This window comes from Ranitomeya variabilis, chromosome 2 (assembly GCF_051348905.1).
Source record: "Ranitomeya variabilis isolate aRanVar5 chromosome 2, aRanVar5.hap1, whole genome shotgun sequence".
Lineage (NCBI taxonomy): Eukaryota > Metazoa > Chordata > Amphibia > Anura > Dendrobatidae > Ranitomeya > Ranitomeya variabilis.
In genome coordinates, this window is record NC_135233.1 from 363,878,460 (window position 1) to 363,894,898 (window position 16,439).

The 16,439-nt window shown below is 43.0% G+C and overlaps 1 protein-coding gene across 2 annotated transcripts in view; it reads left to right on the plus strand.

Annotated features, from left to right (window-relative positions):
• Positions 1–15,489, plus strand: part of CLIP3 (CAP-Gly domain containing linker protein 3) — a 37,681-nt gene extending 22,192 nt beyond the window's left edge. For both annotated transcript variants that reach the window (XM_077285760.1, XM_077285761.1), the window contains exon 14: positions 11,490–15,489. In XM_077285760.1, coding sequence (XP_077141875.1) covers positions 11,490–11,544 — 55 coding nt within the window. In that variant the 3' untranslated portion in view covers positions 11,545–15,489. The remainder of the gene's footprint in view (positions 1–11,489) is intronic.
• Positions 15,490–16,439: the final 950 nt, after the last annotated feature.

Consider the following 16,439-nt stretch of genomic DNA (forward strand, 5'->3'; position numbering starts at 1 on the left):
GTTGGATGCCAGCATCCTATACCTCTCATGACAGTCAGACTAACTAATTTAAGAATCATTGTGTAGAAGAGAGTCTTCCAACATGTCAGATCTCTGCTCACAACCCTCTTCCCTCTTAATTACCGTAGATACCAGTATTGCTCACAGCCCTCCTCCCTTATGTCCTTTTTAGCTAGATACCAGTATTGCTCACAACCCTCTTCACTTATGTCCCTTTTAATTAAATACCAGTATTGCTCACAGCCCTCCTCCCTTATGTCCTTTTTAGTTAGATACCAGTATTGTTCACAGCCCTCCCCCCTTATGTCCTTTTTAGTTAGATACCAGTATTGTTCACAGCCCTCCTCCCTTATGTCCTTTTTAGTTAGATACCAGTATTGCTCACAGCCCTTCTCCCTTATGTCCTTTTTAGTTAGATACCAGTATTGCTCACAGCCCTCCTCCCTTATGTCCTTTTTAGTTAGATATCAGTATTGTTCACAGCCCTCCTCCCTTATGTCCTTTTAGTTAGATACCAGTATTGCTCACAGCCCTCCTCCCTTATGTCCTTTTTAGTTAGATACCAGTATTGCTCACAGCCCTCCTCCCTTATGTCCTTTTAGTTAGATGCCAGTATTGCTCACACAGCCCTCCTCCCTTATGTCCTTTTAGTTAGATGCCAGTATTGCTCACACAGCCCTCCTCCCTTATGTCCTTTTTAGTTAGATACCAGTATTGCTCACAGCCCTCCTCCCTTATGTCCTTTTAGTTAGATGCCAGTATTGCTCACACAGCCCTCCTCCCTTATGTCCTTTTAGTTAGATGCCAGTATTGCTCACAGCCCTCCTCCCTTATGTCCTTTTTAGTTAGATACCAGTATTGCTCACAGCCCTCCTCCCTATGTCCTTTTTAGTTAGATACCAGTATTGCTCACACAGCCCTCCTCCCTTATGTCCTTTTAGTTAGATGCCAGTATTGCTCACAGCCCTCCTCCCTTATGTCCTTTTTAGTTAGATACCAGTATTGCTCACAGCCCTCTTCCCTTATGTCCTTTTTAGTTAGATACCAGTATTGCTCACAGCCCTCCTCCCTTACTTCCTTTTTAGTTAGATACCAGTATTGCTCACAGCCTGTTGTGAATTCTGCTTTTGGGTTCCCTCCGGTGGTGGTAGGTGGTAATGCAGTTGTCCCTGAGTTGCAGTCCTGGTCAGGTGTTTCTGCTGATTGCAGTTCTGACTTGGGTATTTAGGTGTGCAGGATCCATTAGCCCTTGCCAGTTGTCAATTGTTGGGAGGTGTTGGACCTCTGCCTGGTTCCTCCTGCCTTTCTGCTAAATCAGCAAAGATAAGTGTCTGGGTTTTTTTTCTGTGGCACACATGCTGTGTGCTTCATGATTCAGTGCTATTCTTTTGTGTTTTCTTGTCCAGCGTAGATTGTGTCAGTATTTTCTCAGTCTTGTTGGATTCTCTGGGGTTGCAGATATTCATTCTACGTCTTTAGTTAGATTGTGGAATTTTTTGTATTATCTGCTGTGGATATTTTTTGAAGGGTTTTAATACTGACCGCCTAGTATTCTGTCCTATGCTTTCCTATTTAGCTAGAGTGGCCTCTTTTGCTAAATCTTGTTTTCTGCCTGCGTGTGTATTTTCTTCTCCTACTCACAGTCAATATTTGTGGGGGCTGCCTTTCCTTTGGGGTTCTGCTCTGAGGCAAGGTAGTATTCCTATTTCCATCTATAGGGGTATTTAGTCCTCCGGCTGTGTCGAGGTGTCTAGGGTTTGTTAGGCACACCCCACAGCTACTTCTAGTTGCGGTGTTAGTTCAGGATCTGCGGTCAGTATAGTTCCCACCTACTCCAGAGAAAGTTTCATGCGGCTCCAAGGTCACCGGATCATAACAGTACAACTGGCCAATAATGAGCTAAATGCATCTCAGAAGAAGGGAAGAAAGGTGTTGAGCCATTTTTTTTTTCTGCAGTCTGTTTTGTCTTTTTTTCCCTCTTTATCTATGGGTGGCTGAGGAGTCTTGTGCTAGCATGGATGTTCAGGAATTAGCTTCTCGTGTAGACCAGCTTGCTGCTAGGGTACAGGGTATTTCTGATTATATTGTTCAGACTCCTGTTTAAGAACCAAAGATTCCTACTCCTGATTTGTTTTTTGGTGACAGGTCCAAATTTTTGAGTTTTAAAAACAATTGTAAACTGTTTTTTGCTTTTAGACCTCGATCCTCCGGTGATTCCATTCAGCAGGTTAAAATCGTCATCTCCCTGCTGCGTGGTGATCCACAGGATTGGGCATTTTCTCTGGAATCTGGGAATCCTGCTTTGCTTAATGTAGACTCCTTTTTTCAGGCTTTAGGATTATTATATGATGAACCGAATTCTGTGGATCAAGCGGAGAAGACCTTGTTGGCCCTGTCTCAGGGTCAAGAGGCGGCAGAATTGTATTGTCAGAAATTCAGAAAATGGTCTGTGTTGACTAAATGGAATGATGATGCTTTGGCGGCAATTTTCAGAAAGGGTCTTTCTGAATCCGTTAAAGATGTTATGGTGGGGTTTCCCACGCCTTCCGGTCTGAGTGATTCTATGTCTGGCCATTCAGATTGATCGGCGTTTGCGGGAGCGTAGAACTGTGCGCGCTGTGGCGTCGTCCTCAGAGCCAATTCCTGAGCCAATGCAGTGTGATAGGATTCTGTCTAGGACAGAACGACAAGGACTCAGACGTCAGAATAGGTTGTGTTATTATTGTGGCGACGCTTCTCATGTCATTTCAGTCTGCCCTAAGCGGACAAAAAGGATCGCTAGTTCATTTACCATCAGTACTGTACAACCTAAATTTCTGTTATCGGTGTCCTTGATCTGCTCATTGTCATCATTTTCTGTCATGGCGTTTGTGGATTCAGGCGCCGCCTTGAACTTAATGGATTTTGAGTTTGCCAGGCATTGTGGTTTTCCCTTGCAGCCTTTGCAGAACCCTATTCCTTTAAGGGGGATTGATGCTACACCTTTGGCTAAAAATAAGCCTCAGTTTTGGACACAGGTGACCATGCACATGGCGCCAGCCCATCAGGAAGATTGTCGATTTCTGGTGTTGCATAATTTGCATGATGTTATCGTGCTGGGTTTCCCGTGGTTGCAGGTACATAATCCTGTGTTGGATTGGAAGTCTATGTCTGTGACTAGTTGGGGTTGTCAGGGGGTTCATAATGATGTTCCTTTGATGTCAATCTCCTCTTCTTCCTCTTCTGAAATTCCAGAGTTTTTGTCTGATTTTCAGGATGTATTCGATGAGCCCAAGTCCAGTTCCCTTCCACCACACAGGGACTGTGATTGTGCGATTGACTTGATTCCAGGCAGTAAGATTCCTAAGGGCCGACTTTTCAACCTGTCTGTGCCTGAACTGTTATGGTTCTCAATGGCAAGAGAACATAGCCCAGCAAACATAAGTACTAGCTCTTGGAAGGATGGAAACTAAACTGACCATGAACTAAACCTGCCGCACAACTAACAGTAGCCGGGTAGCGTAGCCTGCGTTTTATCCCTAGACGCCCAGCGCCGGCCGGAGGACTAACTAATCCTGGCAGAGGAAAATATAGTCCTGGCTCACCTCTAGAGAAATTTCCCCGATAGGCAGACAGAGGCCCCCACATATATTGGCGGTGATTTTAGATGAAATGACAAACGTAGTATGAAAATAGGTTTAGCAAAATTGAGGTCCGCTTACTAGATAGCAGGAAGACAGAAAGGGCACTTTCATGGTCAGCTGAAAACCCTATCAAAATACCATCCTGAAATTACTTTAAGACTCTAGTATTAACTCATAACATCAGAGTGGCAATTTCAGATCACAAGAGCTTTCCAGACACAGAAACGAAACTACAGCTGTGAACTGGAACAAAATGCAAAAACAAACGAGGACTAAAGTCCAACTTAGCTGGGAGTTGTCTAGCAGCAGGAACATGCACAGAAAGGCTTCTGATTACAATGTTGACCGGCATGGAAGTGACAGAGGAGCAAGGTTAAATAGCGACTCCCACATCCTGATGGAAACAGGTGAACAGAGGGGATGATGCACACCAGTTCAATTCCACCAGTGGCCACCGGGGGAGCCCAAAATCCAATTTCACAACACTGAACATACCGCCATGCGGAGTTATGTTAAGGAGTCTTTGGAGAAAGGTCATTTTCGGCCATCTTCTTCACCGTTGGGAGCGGGATTTTTTTTTGTTGCTAAGAAGGATGGCTCCTTGAGACCTTGTATTGATTATCGCCTCTTGAATAAGATCACGGTCAAGTTTCAATACCCTTTACCTTTGCTTTCTGATTTGTTTGCTAGGATTAAGGGGGCTAGTTGGTTTACTAAGATTGACCTTCGGGGGGCATATAATCTTGTTCGTATTAAACAGGGTGATGAATGGAAAACTGCGTTTAATACGCCCGAAGGCCATTTTGAATACCTTGTGATGCCGTTCGGGCTCACTAATGCTCCATCTGTTTTTCAATCTTTCATGCATGATATCTTCCGGAATTATATTGATAAATTCTTGATTGTATATTTGGACGATATTTTGATTTTTTTCTGATGTTTGGGAGTCTCATGTGGAACAGGTCAGGATGTTATTTCAGATCCTTCGTGACAATGCTTTGTTTGTGAAGGGGTCTAAGTGCCTCTTTGGGGTGCAGAAGGTTTCTTTTTTGGGCTTCATTTTTTCTCCCTCATCTATGGAGATGGATCCGGTTAAGGTTCAGGCCATTTATGATTGGATTCAACCCACATCTGTGAAGAGCCTTCAGAAATTTTGTGGTTTTGCAAATTTTTATCGCCGTTTCATTGCTAATTTCTCCAGCGTGGTTAAACCCTTGACCGATTTGACGAAGAAAGGCGCTGATGTGGCGAATTGGTCCTCTGCGGCTGTCTCTGCCTTTCAGGAGCTTAAATGCCGATTTACTTCTGCTCCGGTGTTGCGCCAACCGGATGTTTCCCTTCCGTTTCAGGTTGAGATTGACGCCTCTGAGATTGGGGCAGGGGCCGTTTTGTCTCAGAGGGATTCTGTGGGTTCCTTGATGAAACCGTGTGCCTTCTTCTCCCGCAAGTTTTCGCCTGCTGAACGCAATTATGATGTCGGCAATCGGGAGTTGTTGGCTATGAAGTGGGCGTTTGAGGAGTGGGGACATTGGCTTGAGGGAGCTAAGCATCGTATTGTGGTCCTGACTGATCATAAGAATCTGATTTACCTCGAGTCTGCCAAACGGCTGAGTCCTAGACAGGCTCGATGGTCCTTGTTTTTTTCCCGTTTTGATTTTGTGGTTTCGTATCTTCCGGGTTCTAAGAATATTAAGGCTGATGCCCTTTCTAGGAGTTTTTTGCCTGATTCTCCTGAGGTCCTTGAACCGGTCGGCATTCTGAAAGAAGGGGTGGTCCTTTCTGCCATTTTCCCTGATTTACGGCGGGTTCTTCAGGAATTTCAGGCTGACAGACCTGACCGCTGTCCTGTGGGGAAATTGTTTGTTCCTGACAGATGGACTAGTAGAGTGATTTCTGAGGTTCACTGTTCCGTATTAGCTGGTCATCCTGGTATTTTTGGTACCAGAGATTTGGTTGGTAGGTCCTTTTGGTGGCCTTCCTTGTCGCGTGATGTGCGTTCTTTTGTGCAGTCCTGTGGGACTTGTGCGCGGGCCAAGCCTTGTTGTTCCCGTGCTAGTGGGTTACTTTTGCCATTGCCGGTCCCTGAGAGGCCCTAGACGCATATTTCTATGGATTTTATTTCTGATCTTCCGGTTTCCCAGAGGATGTCTGTTATCTGGGTTGTTTGTGACCGGTTTTCTAAGATGGTTCATTTGGTGCCTTTGCCTAAATTGCCTTCCTCTTCAGATTTGGTTCCGTTGTTTTTTCAGCATGTGGTTTGTTTGCATGGTATTCCGGAGAATATTGTGTCCGACAGAGGTTCCCAGTTTGTTTCTAGGTTTTGGCGGGCCTTTTGTGCTAGGCTGGGCATTGATTTGTCTTTTTCTTCTGCATTTCAGACAAATGGCCAGACCGAGCGAACTAATCAGACCTTGGAGACCTATTTGAGATGCTTTGTGTCTGCTGATCAGGATGATTGGGAGGCCTTTTTGCCATTGGCCGAGTTTGCCCTTAATAATCGGGCTAGTTCAGCTACTTTGGTTTCGCCTTTCTTTTGTAATTTTGGTTTTCATCCTCGTTTTTCTTCTGGGCAGGTTGAGCCTTCTGACTGTCCTGGTGTGGATTCTGTGGTTGACAGGTTGCAGCAGATTTGGGCTCATGTGGTGGACAATTTGGTGTTGTCTCAGGAGGAGGCTCAACGTTTTGCTAACCGTCGTCGGTGTGTTGGTTCCCAGCTTTGGGTTGGGGATCTGGTTTGGTTGTCTTCCCGTCATGTTCCTATGAAGGTTTCTTCCCCTAAGTTTAAGCCTCGGTTTATTGGTCCTTATAGGATTTCTGGGATTATTAATCCGGTGTCTTTTCGATTGGCGCTTCCGGCCTCTTTTGCTATCCATAATGTCTTCCATAGATCTTTATTGCGGAAATATGTGGTGCCCGTTGTTCCCTCTGTTGATCCTCGGGCCCCTGTGTTGGTTGATGGGGAGTTGGAGTATGTGGTTGAGAAGATTTTGGATTCTCGTTTTTCGAGGCGGAGGCTTCAGTACCTTGTCAAATGGAAGGGTTATGGCCAGGAGGATAATTCTTGGGTTTTTGCTTCTGATGTCCATGCTGCTGATTTGGTCCGTACCTTTCATCTGGCTCGTCCTGATCGGCCTGGGGGCGCTGGTGAGGGTTCGGTGACCCCTCCTCAAGGGGGGGGTACTGTTGTGAATTCTGCTTTTGGGTTCCCTCCGGTGGTGGTAGGTGGTAATGCAGTTGTCCCTGAGTTGCAGTCCTGGTCAGGTGTTTCTGCTGATTGCAGTTCTGACTGGGGTATTTAGGTGTGCAGGATCCATTAGTCCTTGCCAGTTGTCAATTGTTGTTGGGAGGTGTTGGACATCTGCCTGGTTCCTCCTGCCTTTCTGCCAAATCAGCAAAGTTAAGTGTCTGTTTTTTTTTCTGTGGCACACATGCTGCGTGCTTCATGATTCAGTGCTATTCTTTTGTGTTTTCTTGTCCAGCTTAGATTGTGTCAGTATTTTCTCAGTCTTGTTGGATTCTCTGGGGTTGCAGATATTCATTCCACGTCTTTAGTTAGATTGTGGAATTTTTTGTATTATCTGCTGTGGATATTTTTTGAAGGGTTTTAATACTGACCGCCTAGTATTCTGTCCTATCCTTTCCTATTTAGCTAGAGTGGCCTCTTTTGCTAAATCTTGTTTTCTGCCTGCGTGTGTCTTTTCTTCTCCTACTCACAGTCAATATTTGTGGGGGTTGCCTTTCCTTTGGGGTTCTGCTCTGAGGCATGGAAGTATTCCTATTTCCATCTATAGGGGTATTTAGTCCTCCGGCTGTGTCGAGGTGTCTAGGGTTTGTTAGGCACACCCCACGGCTACTTCTAGTTGCGGTGTTAGTTCAGGATCTGCGGTCAGTATAGTTTCCACCTACTCCAGAGAAAGTTTCATGCGGCTCCAAGGTCACCGGATCATAACACAGGCCTCCTCCCATATGTCCCTTTTTAGTTAGATATCAGTATTGTTCACAGCCCTCCTCCCTTATGTCCTTTTAGTTAGATACCAGTATTGTTCACAGCCCTCCTCCCTTATGTCCTTTTAGTTAGATATCAGTATTGTTCACAGCCCTCCTCCCTTATGTCCTTTTTAGTTAGATACCAGTATTGCTCACAGCCCTCCTCCCTTATGTCCTTTTTAGTTAGATACCAGTATTGCTCACAGCCCTCCTCCCTTATGTCCTTTTTAGTTAGATACCAGTATTGCTCAAAGCCCTCCTCCCTTATGTCCTTTTTAGTTAGATATGAGCATTGCTCACAGCCCTTCTCCCTTATGTCCTTTTTAGTTGGATACCAGTATTGCTCACAGCCCTCCTCCCTTATGTCCTTTTTTAGTTGGATGCCAGTTTTCCTATACAACCTCTCATGGCAGGTACCGATTTCATAAAAACAGGAGAATGGTAAACAGAAGAATCTTACAGATTGCCAGATCTCTCCTCGCAATGCTTCTCTCTCAGATCCTTTTCAGTTGAATGCCATCTAACACCACTTGTGAGACTAGTACTGTTACAGTTTAGTAAATGTTTTTTTCTCAATAGTTTCAGAAACAGCTAAATCTTGTTTCAAGAATATGGTAGGAAATAAAATGTGCAAGAGTTTTATTTCATCCAAAGTAATATTTTCAAGACAGAAACACAGCTAGAGAGGAGCAAATTCAATTGGTTTTTCAGCTGTTTGGCGACCATTGCAATGTGCTGGCTGAACTGATTTGCGGGTTTCTTATCTGGATTGATTCTACTATATTCTGTAGATTTGCTTATCTTTTTTAAGAGAATAGTGGCAGCTAGAAAAAATTTAAAGGGGTTGTCCCAAAAACAATATTTATCACCCTCACCTATCCTCTGGATAGATTATAAATGTACGGTATGATAAGTCCATGGTCTGAAGCTGGGGTTGTTGATTTTTGTGGATTTTTTTTTGCTTGAATACATATTTTGGGGGCTAAAAATAATTTTAGCAATTGAGTTTCATTAAAAATATTGCACTTTTACAGGCTCTTTATTTCCCGGCACATTCATCTTTGATGCGTTTTGTGTTCATAAATAGGCTGAGAGGAGCTCAGAAAAAGACAGATAACAGAGTTACAAACTCCTTATCTTAGCGGGCTCACTGACAGACTTTCAGCTAACTCATTCTGCAGCCAGTAATAGACTGTATAATATGGAGGTTATAGATGACTAGGAGACAAACAGTGACAATTTGTTAATGAAACCCAATTGCACAAATATTTTTAGCCCAAATTACAAGCATTTAAGTAAAAAAAAATGAAAGTGGACAAATCCTTTAAGCCCTATGTGTTGAATGGCAGTGAATTTGCATGATAAACACGCAGTGCTCCGTTCATACAGGAAGTTTTGGTACCCCCAGTTTTCTTGATTGGTCTCAGTAATCGGACCCCCAGCGATAATACATTTATCACATCTCCTATGGATAGGTGATATATTTTATTTATGGGATAATTTTAGAAACTCTCTAAAAGAAAAACTGTTTAACAATATCAACCAATCAGAGCTCAGCTTTTATTTAAATTGTAACTGTCGTTTCAGCGGAATGTTTGTCTCTCCGCCAGGCTCCTCCCCCTCCATAGAACTTTATGAGCACCAACTGTCACCTCTTATCTCAGTAGTTTGAAAATCTGTCAGCACTGAACGCAGATTTTATTAATTTTACCCTAGAACCTAGAATGAAACATCAGTCCAGGAGAAGAAAGAAGCAGATTTCCCTGATAAGATCTATCACAACGTTGTGTACTATTCATTTCAGAAATATACATGTAAATGACGGTTACACTGTAACTATTGTGATGCAGGCTGCTCCTTTTAGACAATTTTAATAACTTGGCCCCTAAATAGTATCTGAAAGTGGCAAACGTCAAAATCATAGGGTTCTCATAAAACAGGCCCAATTGGGAACCCCATGAAATGGAGTTCACCTTTCTTAAAGGGATTTTTCCAGAAGTTTAATTATTGATGGCCTATTCTTAGGATAAGTAATCAATATCAAATAAATGGGGATATGACTCCCCAATCAGGTGAATGAGTATGGTAAACTATGAAAAGGCTGCAAAAGTACAGAGCAGAGCGGCCTTTTCGTGGTTTTTCCAGATTCGACTCTGTACCTTTGGTAGTGACAGAGACACTCATTAATTTTCCAGTATAGGTTTAGTGGGAGCTCTGCTTTTCTGATATGATATATTATAGAATTCTGGTTGCATATAGCCACCACTAGGGGGAGCTAATAGTATGTGGTTTTATACAGCTCGTATTGAAGTCAATGGGAGCTGTATACATGTATAAAGGAAATAACATTCTTATGTGTCTGCACTAAATACACGGCCTAAACTGTATCTGTCTACTGTATTCAGTCACTATGCATTGTACGCACTTGTTATATACTATATCCATGCATTTCTTGTATCATGTGTTATATGATTGGCAGTGCAAACAAGAACTCCGGTGTTACCCATAACAACCAATCAGCTTTTATTTCCAGATTAAGATCTAGAACTTGATTAGTTGCCATCGGCAACACCACTGTACTCATTTCCACTGGTGTTTCAGTCCACATGACCTTCCACGATTGTTTAGCACTAGCCCCCTCCCTGGATTGTATGTCTGTCTCTGTATGCATTATCTGCTCTGCACTTACTATTTCCATCCATTTGCGTTGTCTATCTGTACTACGTTCATTATTCTTTTTTTTTTTTTGCTTTTTTGCTCTGCATTTATATTTTTTAATCAAATGTTGTAAATGTACCGTACTCTCTTGTTAAAGGGGTCCTCCGCTTCTACCTGATACGTTAAACCAGGATATATCCAGGCGCATAGAATTTTATAAAACAAGCGACCATGCAACCTCTAATGAAATTCTTGCACACACAAGTCCTGGATATTACTAGCGCATGTGCAGTAGGGTACATCGGCGGCTGGGATGGACACCTCTTGGCACATGCTTTTTCATCTGCTGCCATAATATAGAGACATTGGTGGGCTATTGAGGGGTATAAGAACCAAGGGTTATTCCCATCCACTAGGACCCCCATCGATCCTGAGAGTGGAGCTACAAAATGCCAAGAGGGAACCAAGCGGTGGTGTCGCCTCCACTCGGCACTGCTCTATTCAGTCTCTATGGGATTGTTTGAGTCCCGTTCTCTGGATCAGTGGGGTTTCCATTGATCTGACCCTGATCGATCTTCTCACTTATCCAGTAGATAGGTGAGAACTTTAAATGTTGGGACTAACTCTTTAATAATTTAGATTTTTCTGTATTGACTGGAGACGAGAGAAGCTTCAAAAACATCTTTCGCTCTGGAGGACCCTGCACTTCAGCCCATTAATTTCAATGGTGAACTGTGCAATACCTTGTCTCTCCTGCGGAGGCACTGTAGGATAGTTGAACACCAGGTTCTATAACAGTTTAGTGCTGATCGATGAGGTCTCAAAAACGAGACACCATGTGATCCACGTATTGCAAGGCGACCCATATTGCAAAACAGGATTGAACAATTTAAAAGCTAATTCTGGGACTTCTTAGCTCAGGACATCTAATGAAGCATTGGAGAATGCCCTGATCAGCTATGTTATGTTATTGATTTCATTGGTTGGTGCTTTGTAACCAATGGTTTTTTGCACCACGGGGGTCCAAGCACTGGGTTGCCAATTGTAGACCTCAGTATTTTAGTCTTCCGATGGTGCTGAAGCAGGAGAACCCCTTTAAGCGTTTTCGTTATTTTCAGTTGTATGCATTGATCAGCTCTGCAGATCTCGTTCATCGTGTCATTGCAGGGGCGCTTGCTTTCTTTCTGCACTGCACTCACTGTCCTTTCTGTTCTCCTTCAGGTTGCTGTTTTGCTGTTGGTTTCCCTGGCTGCTTCGGGCTGAGATGCAATCTTAACCCTTTCTCCCAATCAACCCTGCATCTCCTAAGCCCTGTCATTTGGAGCCACAGACTTCCGTCTCCTTCTGTCTGTGTCTGCATCCCTTGACTCCCCCAGTGCCTTGTCTAATGTTCCTCTGAAAACAGGGGCCCCTCTGTGTGTCACTGTCTCATTCAGTGCAAAAATAAATGCCGGAGGAGGGGGTAAGGATGTTCCTGCTTTGTACTAGTGAAGGTTTTTACTTGCTTCCTTCCCTTAACAGAACCTTCAACTGGACACCAAGTGCAGGACCCTACATTACTATCCAAGCTTTTCTCTAGCTGCCATTCATTTTCTATTAAACTTCTAGAAGAGATACAATAATAGTTCATAGGCCTGTAATCTGTAGAAACTAATAGTCACTTCGTATAATTGGTTCATTCATGGTCATTGACCCATCAAGATCATACAATGCTTGGCCAAATTCCACCGAGTCCAATGATGGTCTTCCATGTCTTTGTAACTAAAGTCATCTTTATAGTTGTGGTCAGAAATCCATTCCACGTGGTCATCACTCAATAGTGAAGCAAGTCCGTTGTGTGATATCGCTGGGTAAGCGCTTGGACTTCTCTGACCCATCAAGGCTTGACCAAATCTCTAGGACTAGTTTGAACTCGTGACTGGAAACTGGTAATGTCTCTGAACCCAACGATCGTCCACCATGTTCTCATAACTAGAGATAGTGATGTGATCATGGTTTGAAAATCCATCATTCCAAATAGTCATCACCCAAAACTTGATAAAGACCATTTTATGATATAGCTGGGTCAGTGGTTGGACCTTGCCTACCCAGCAAGATCACACAAGTCTTGGCCAAATCTCTAATACTAGTTGCAACCAATGACTAAAATTTGGTAATGTCACTGAGGCCAAAGATGGTTTTCCATATTTTCTAATCTAAACTCATCTCTACAGTGATTTAGTTGTGCTCAGAAATCCAGTCCAAGTAGTCATCACACAGTGCTAGAGCAAGACTATGTGTGATATTGCTGAGAAAGTGCTTTATCAACATCAAACAAGGCTTGGTCAAACTTCTTGGACTAGTTACAGCCCATGACTAGGGACTCGTACTGCCAATGAAGGCAACGATGGTCCACCATGTCTTCATGACTAAAAATAGTGATGTGGCCATGGTTGGAAATCCATTCCACGTAGTCATGACACAGTACTTCACCAACACCAAGTATGATATACCTGGGCATGTTGTTGGATCTTGCTTACCCATCAAGAAAACACAGGGCCTGTCCAAATCTCTAGTACTAGTTGCAACCCATGGTTTTTAAGACCAACAATGATCTACCATGTCTTCATAATTAATGACATCTCTATATTGATTTAGTCATGGTCCGAAATCCATTTCATATAGTCATCACCCAGGATTTGATCAAGACCGATTGTTTGATATCACCGGTTAAGTGGTTGGACTTCACTAACCCATCAAGATCATACAAAGCATGGCCAAATCTCAAGCACCAGTCAGAGCCCATGACAAGGAATGGTAATGTCACAGAGGCCAACGATGGTCCACCAGGTCTTCATAAGTAAAGATAGTGATGTAGTCTTGGGTGGAAATCCATTCCATGTGGTCAAGACCATTGTATGATATCGCTGGGAATGTGGAGGAACCTTGGTGACCCATCAAGATTTTATAAGCCTTATCCAATTCTCAAGCACTAGTCACAGCCCATGACTAGGAATGGACAGTGAGACCAACAATGGTCCACCATGTCACCATGTCTTCATATAGTCATGGTTGGAAATCCATCCCACGTAGTCATCACACAGTACTTGAGAAAGACCAGTTTTATGATATTAATGGATATTTGGTTGTAAACAGTGAATGTAATGTAAAGTTAAACCTAAAAAATGAGATTTGATGTATGTATATACTGTAGCATGCCCAAGCTCCACCATATCCATTTTCTATAGACTCTTCTGTATACATCACTGTATCTCTAGACTTTCCCAAGTCACCACACACGTTGCCAATGTGTCCTATTGTAAAGACACCAATTGGTCTCCATGGATGATGGAAGAAATCAGGTCACATTGAACATTATTTTGTCATGTACTGTACATAGTCTTCCGCTACTCAACTCTCTAATTGAAATTTGTGATAGTTAAAGAGCGACCATAATTAGTAGTGTCTCACTCTTTCTCGTTGGTTCCAGTCCTGTAGTCCCTTGATAGCTATTGTATGTCGGTAGTTTTATGATGCCTTAATGTTTATTTAACTACTGATGGTTTGAAGACATTGTCCAATTTTTCTCGTCAAAGGATTGTCTTCTTAGGGTGCGATTTGCTCACTCATCCCATCACTTCATGTTGAAACTGTATCTTCTAGTCCTCCTTCAATTATATTTGCAGTTGCCTTCTATAGTTTGCCCATAGTCCATCACACCCCAAGGAGGCCATAGACATTAGACAGAAATTGGTTGATGGTAGAACCATTAAAAAAAATGGTTAATCGTAGCTGGTATTCTTCTGTTGTATCCCAACCTCATTCCAAAAGATAATGGTGTGTTACCAGTTGGCTAAAAAGATTATTCATTGTTGTATTCCACCAGACAAAGCTTCTTTATGGTTGGAATCATCTATTTTTGTCAACTTTAGTCCAATTTATATCAGTACCTTAAGTTTCTTCCAAAGTATGAGGTCTGCTGCCTAGATCTATAATCCTCCGAGTCCTGAGGTGCCCATAACCTTGTCCAGATGACAACTACCGCTAGGGTTGGTGCAAATGGATTCTCAGGACCCAGTCCATCGGCCATGTCAGTGATCTGTGGCCAGTGTACTTGAGCCCTGAGAACCACCTCTTCCTGGTCGGCACCCGCGACTTCTCTTTTAATTAGTTGGCCTGGCGTCATGTCACGTATGGCAAGATGAGTCACAAATACTGGGAGGTAGGAGTCGATTCTCAGTGATCCCGTACAGTGGCCACAGGTTACTGGGTCCTGCTCCTGCAAATCGATTGGCATCTACTCTGACTACTACCATACCCATACATAATTTGGATCAGCGTGCTAGTGGAGGGGAGTAAGCCATGGCTAGATACAGCTAAGATCTGGCAGGGAAGAGTCGGCTGGCCCCATACACACGATAGTACACCAGAGTTGGATAACTTTCACGCGTATGGAGGCCTCAAGGTTTTGACATGTTGAATGTTTCCTAGCTTCTTATCTTTGGTTGTTGCCTCTCCTTCACCACTCGTTATGCCTTCTGTGTTTTTGATTGCCGTGTTTTCTTATCTCTCTGTCGGTTCTTCTCATCATCTTATATCCAATTTCCTCCCATCATCCTCCAGTGTCTCGTTCCAATCCATCCAAAAGGCGGAGGGCTATTGGGTCAGTGTTGTATATTCCTAGCGGTATGCGGTCAAGAAGTTGCCCACTGGATTTCTCGCTCCCGTCCCGTATAACTGGTCACTGCATGCAGCCCCCTCCTCTGTATATAGTAGCATGGGGTATTCTGTGTGCCGTGAGTAGTAAGTATCTCTGTACATCGTGCTAAATATTAGCTAGCACAACCCCATCCGAGGGCTCACTGGGCGAATCGGAGGGGATCATACACAACCTATATACAGATGGCAGCATATACACAATACATATCTGGACTAACACACACAACACATTCACAGTAGCAGTGATCTGTATAGATATATATACTTACAGCCTACCTGTATACAGATATATGTGCAGGTTTATAGGACACCTTTGTGAGGATGTGTTTTATTATATGACCCCCGGTGGGTGGGGGACATCACTAATTCTCTCGTATAGCGGACCCCACCTTTGAATCGTGTTCTGGGGCCCCTTCCTGTAACCCTGAGTAAAATCTTGTGATCTGCCTGTAACTCGTGCTCTTACTAACCCTGTACACGGGACACATGGATGTACGTCAGATAATAAACTGATTTAACTACTGACCCTTGTGACGAGTCTTTGTGGCGTGGAATATTCATGATTTTCGCTTCTCGGAGGTGGGAGATGGGAGGCGACAATTGGTCCTGATATCTTTCTGTTCTAGAAAGTGTTTGTCAGTTTTGTCACTGTTCAACTTTTTTCCTTTTGTGATTTTTTTTTTAAAAAAGTTTTTAGGTATTTTTATGTTTGTGCCAAATTCATTTTTGCACTTTTCTTTTAGACAAGTTTTTTTTAGTCCTTTTTTTTGCATTTTTGGGATTTCTTCAATGAAGCTGCATTGTATTTTCAATTTTCTAGATGCTTACAGCAAATTCAACATTTGAGACATGGAAATGTTGCAAACTCCGTGTGCAAATGGGCTCCAGTGGAATTCTACAAAAATGTTTGCATGACATTTTACATCTTATTGAAGGGATCCTGTAACTTCTTAATCAAAAACAGCAACAATACAGAAAGATTACTAAATCTAAGAGCACTAAAATAAAGACAAGAAAGAAACCAAAAACATAAAATAATGTGCAAAAGAGGATTTGGGGGGCATTGATTTTCTACTATGAAACAGACTCTCGTGTGGGGGGTAAAATTGAGAATTTAGAGCATTCGCCCTAGTTGGGCCAGGGAAACCGTCTGTACAGCGCTATGGAATATGTTGGTGCTATCCAAGCAATATGAAATAAATGAATCAACCCTGGAGATTTAGCCACAAGACTCATACAAGATAAAGATGCAGCAACATTACTGGATTACTGGCATCGGTCCATCTACTGACTACTAGATGCTCGATCGGGGCAGGTGCCGGCTTTGTTATTCAGCTAACACCTGCCTCTTAACAGCAACAAGAAGACTCATCACCAAGTCAAAAGTGTCCAGTTTTATTCTTATTTTATTCAGGCTACCCCTCCTGAGTATTTTGTTTTTCTTAAATCCGCCTTACGGTTCCGGAGATATAG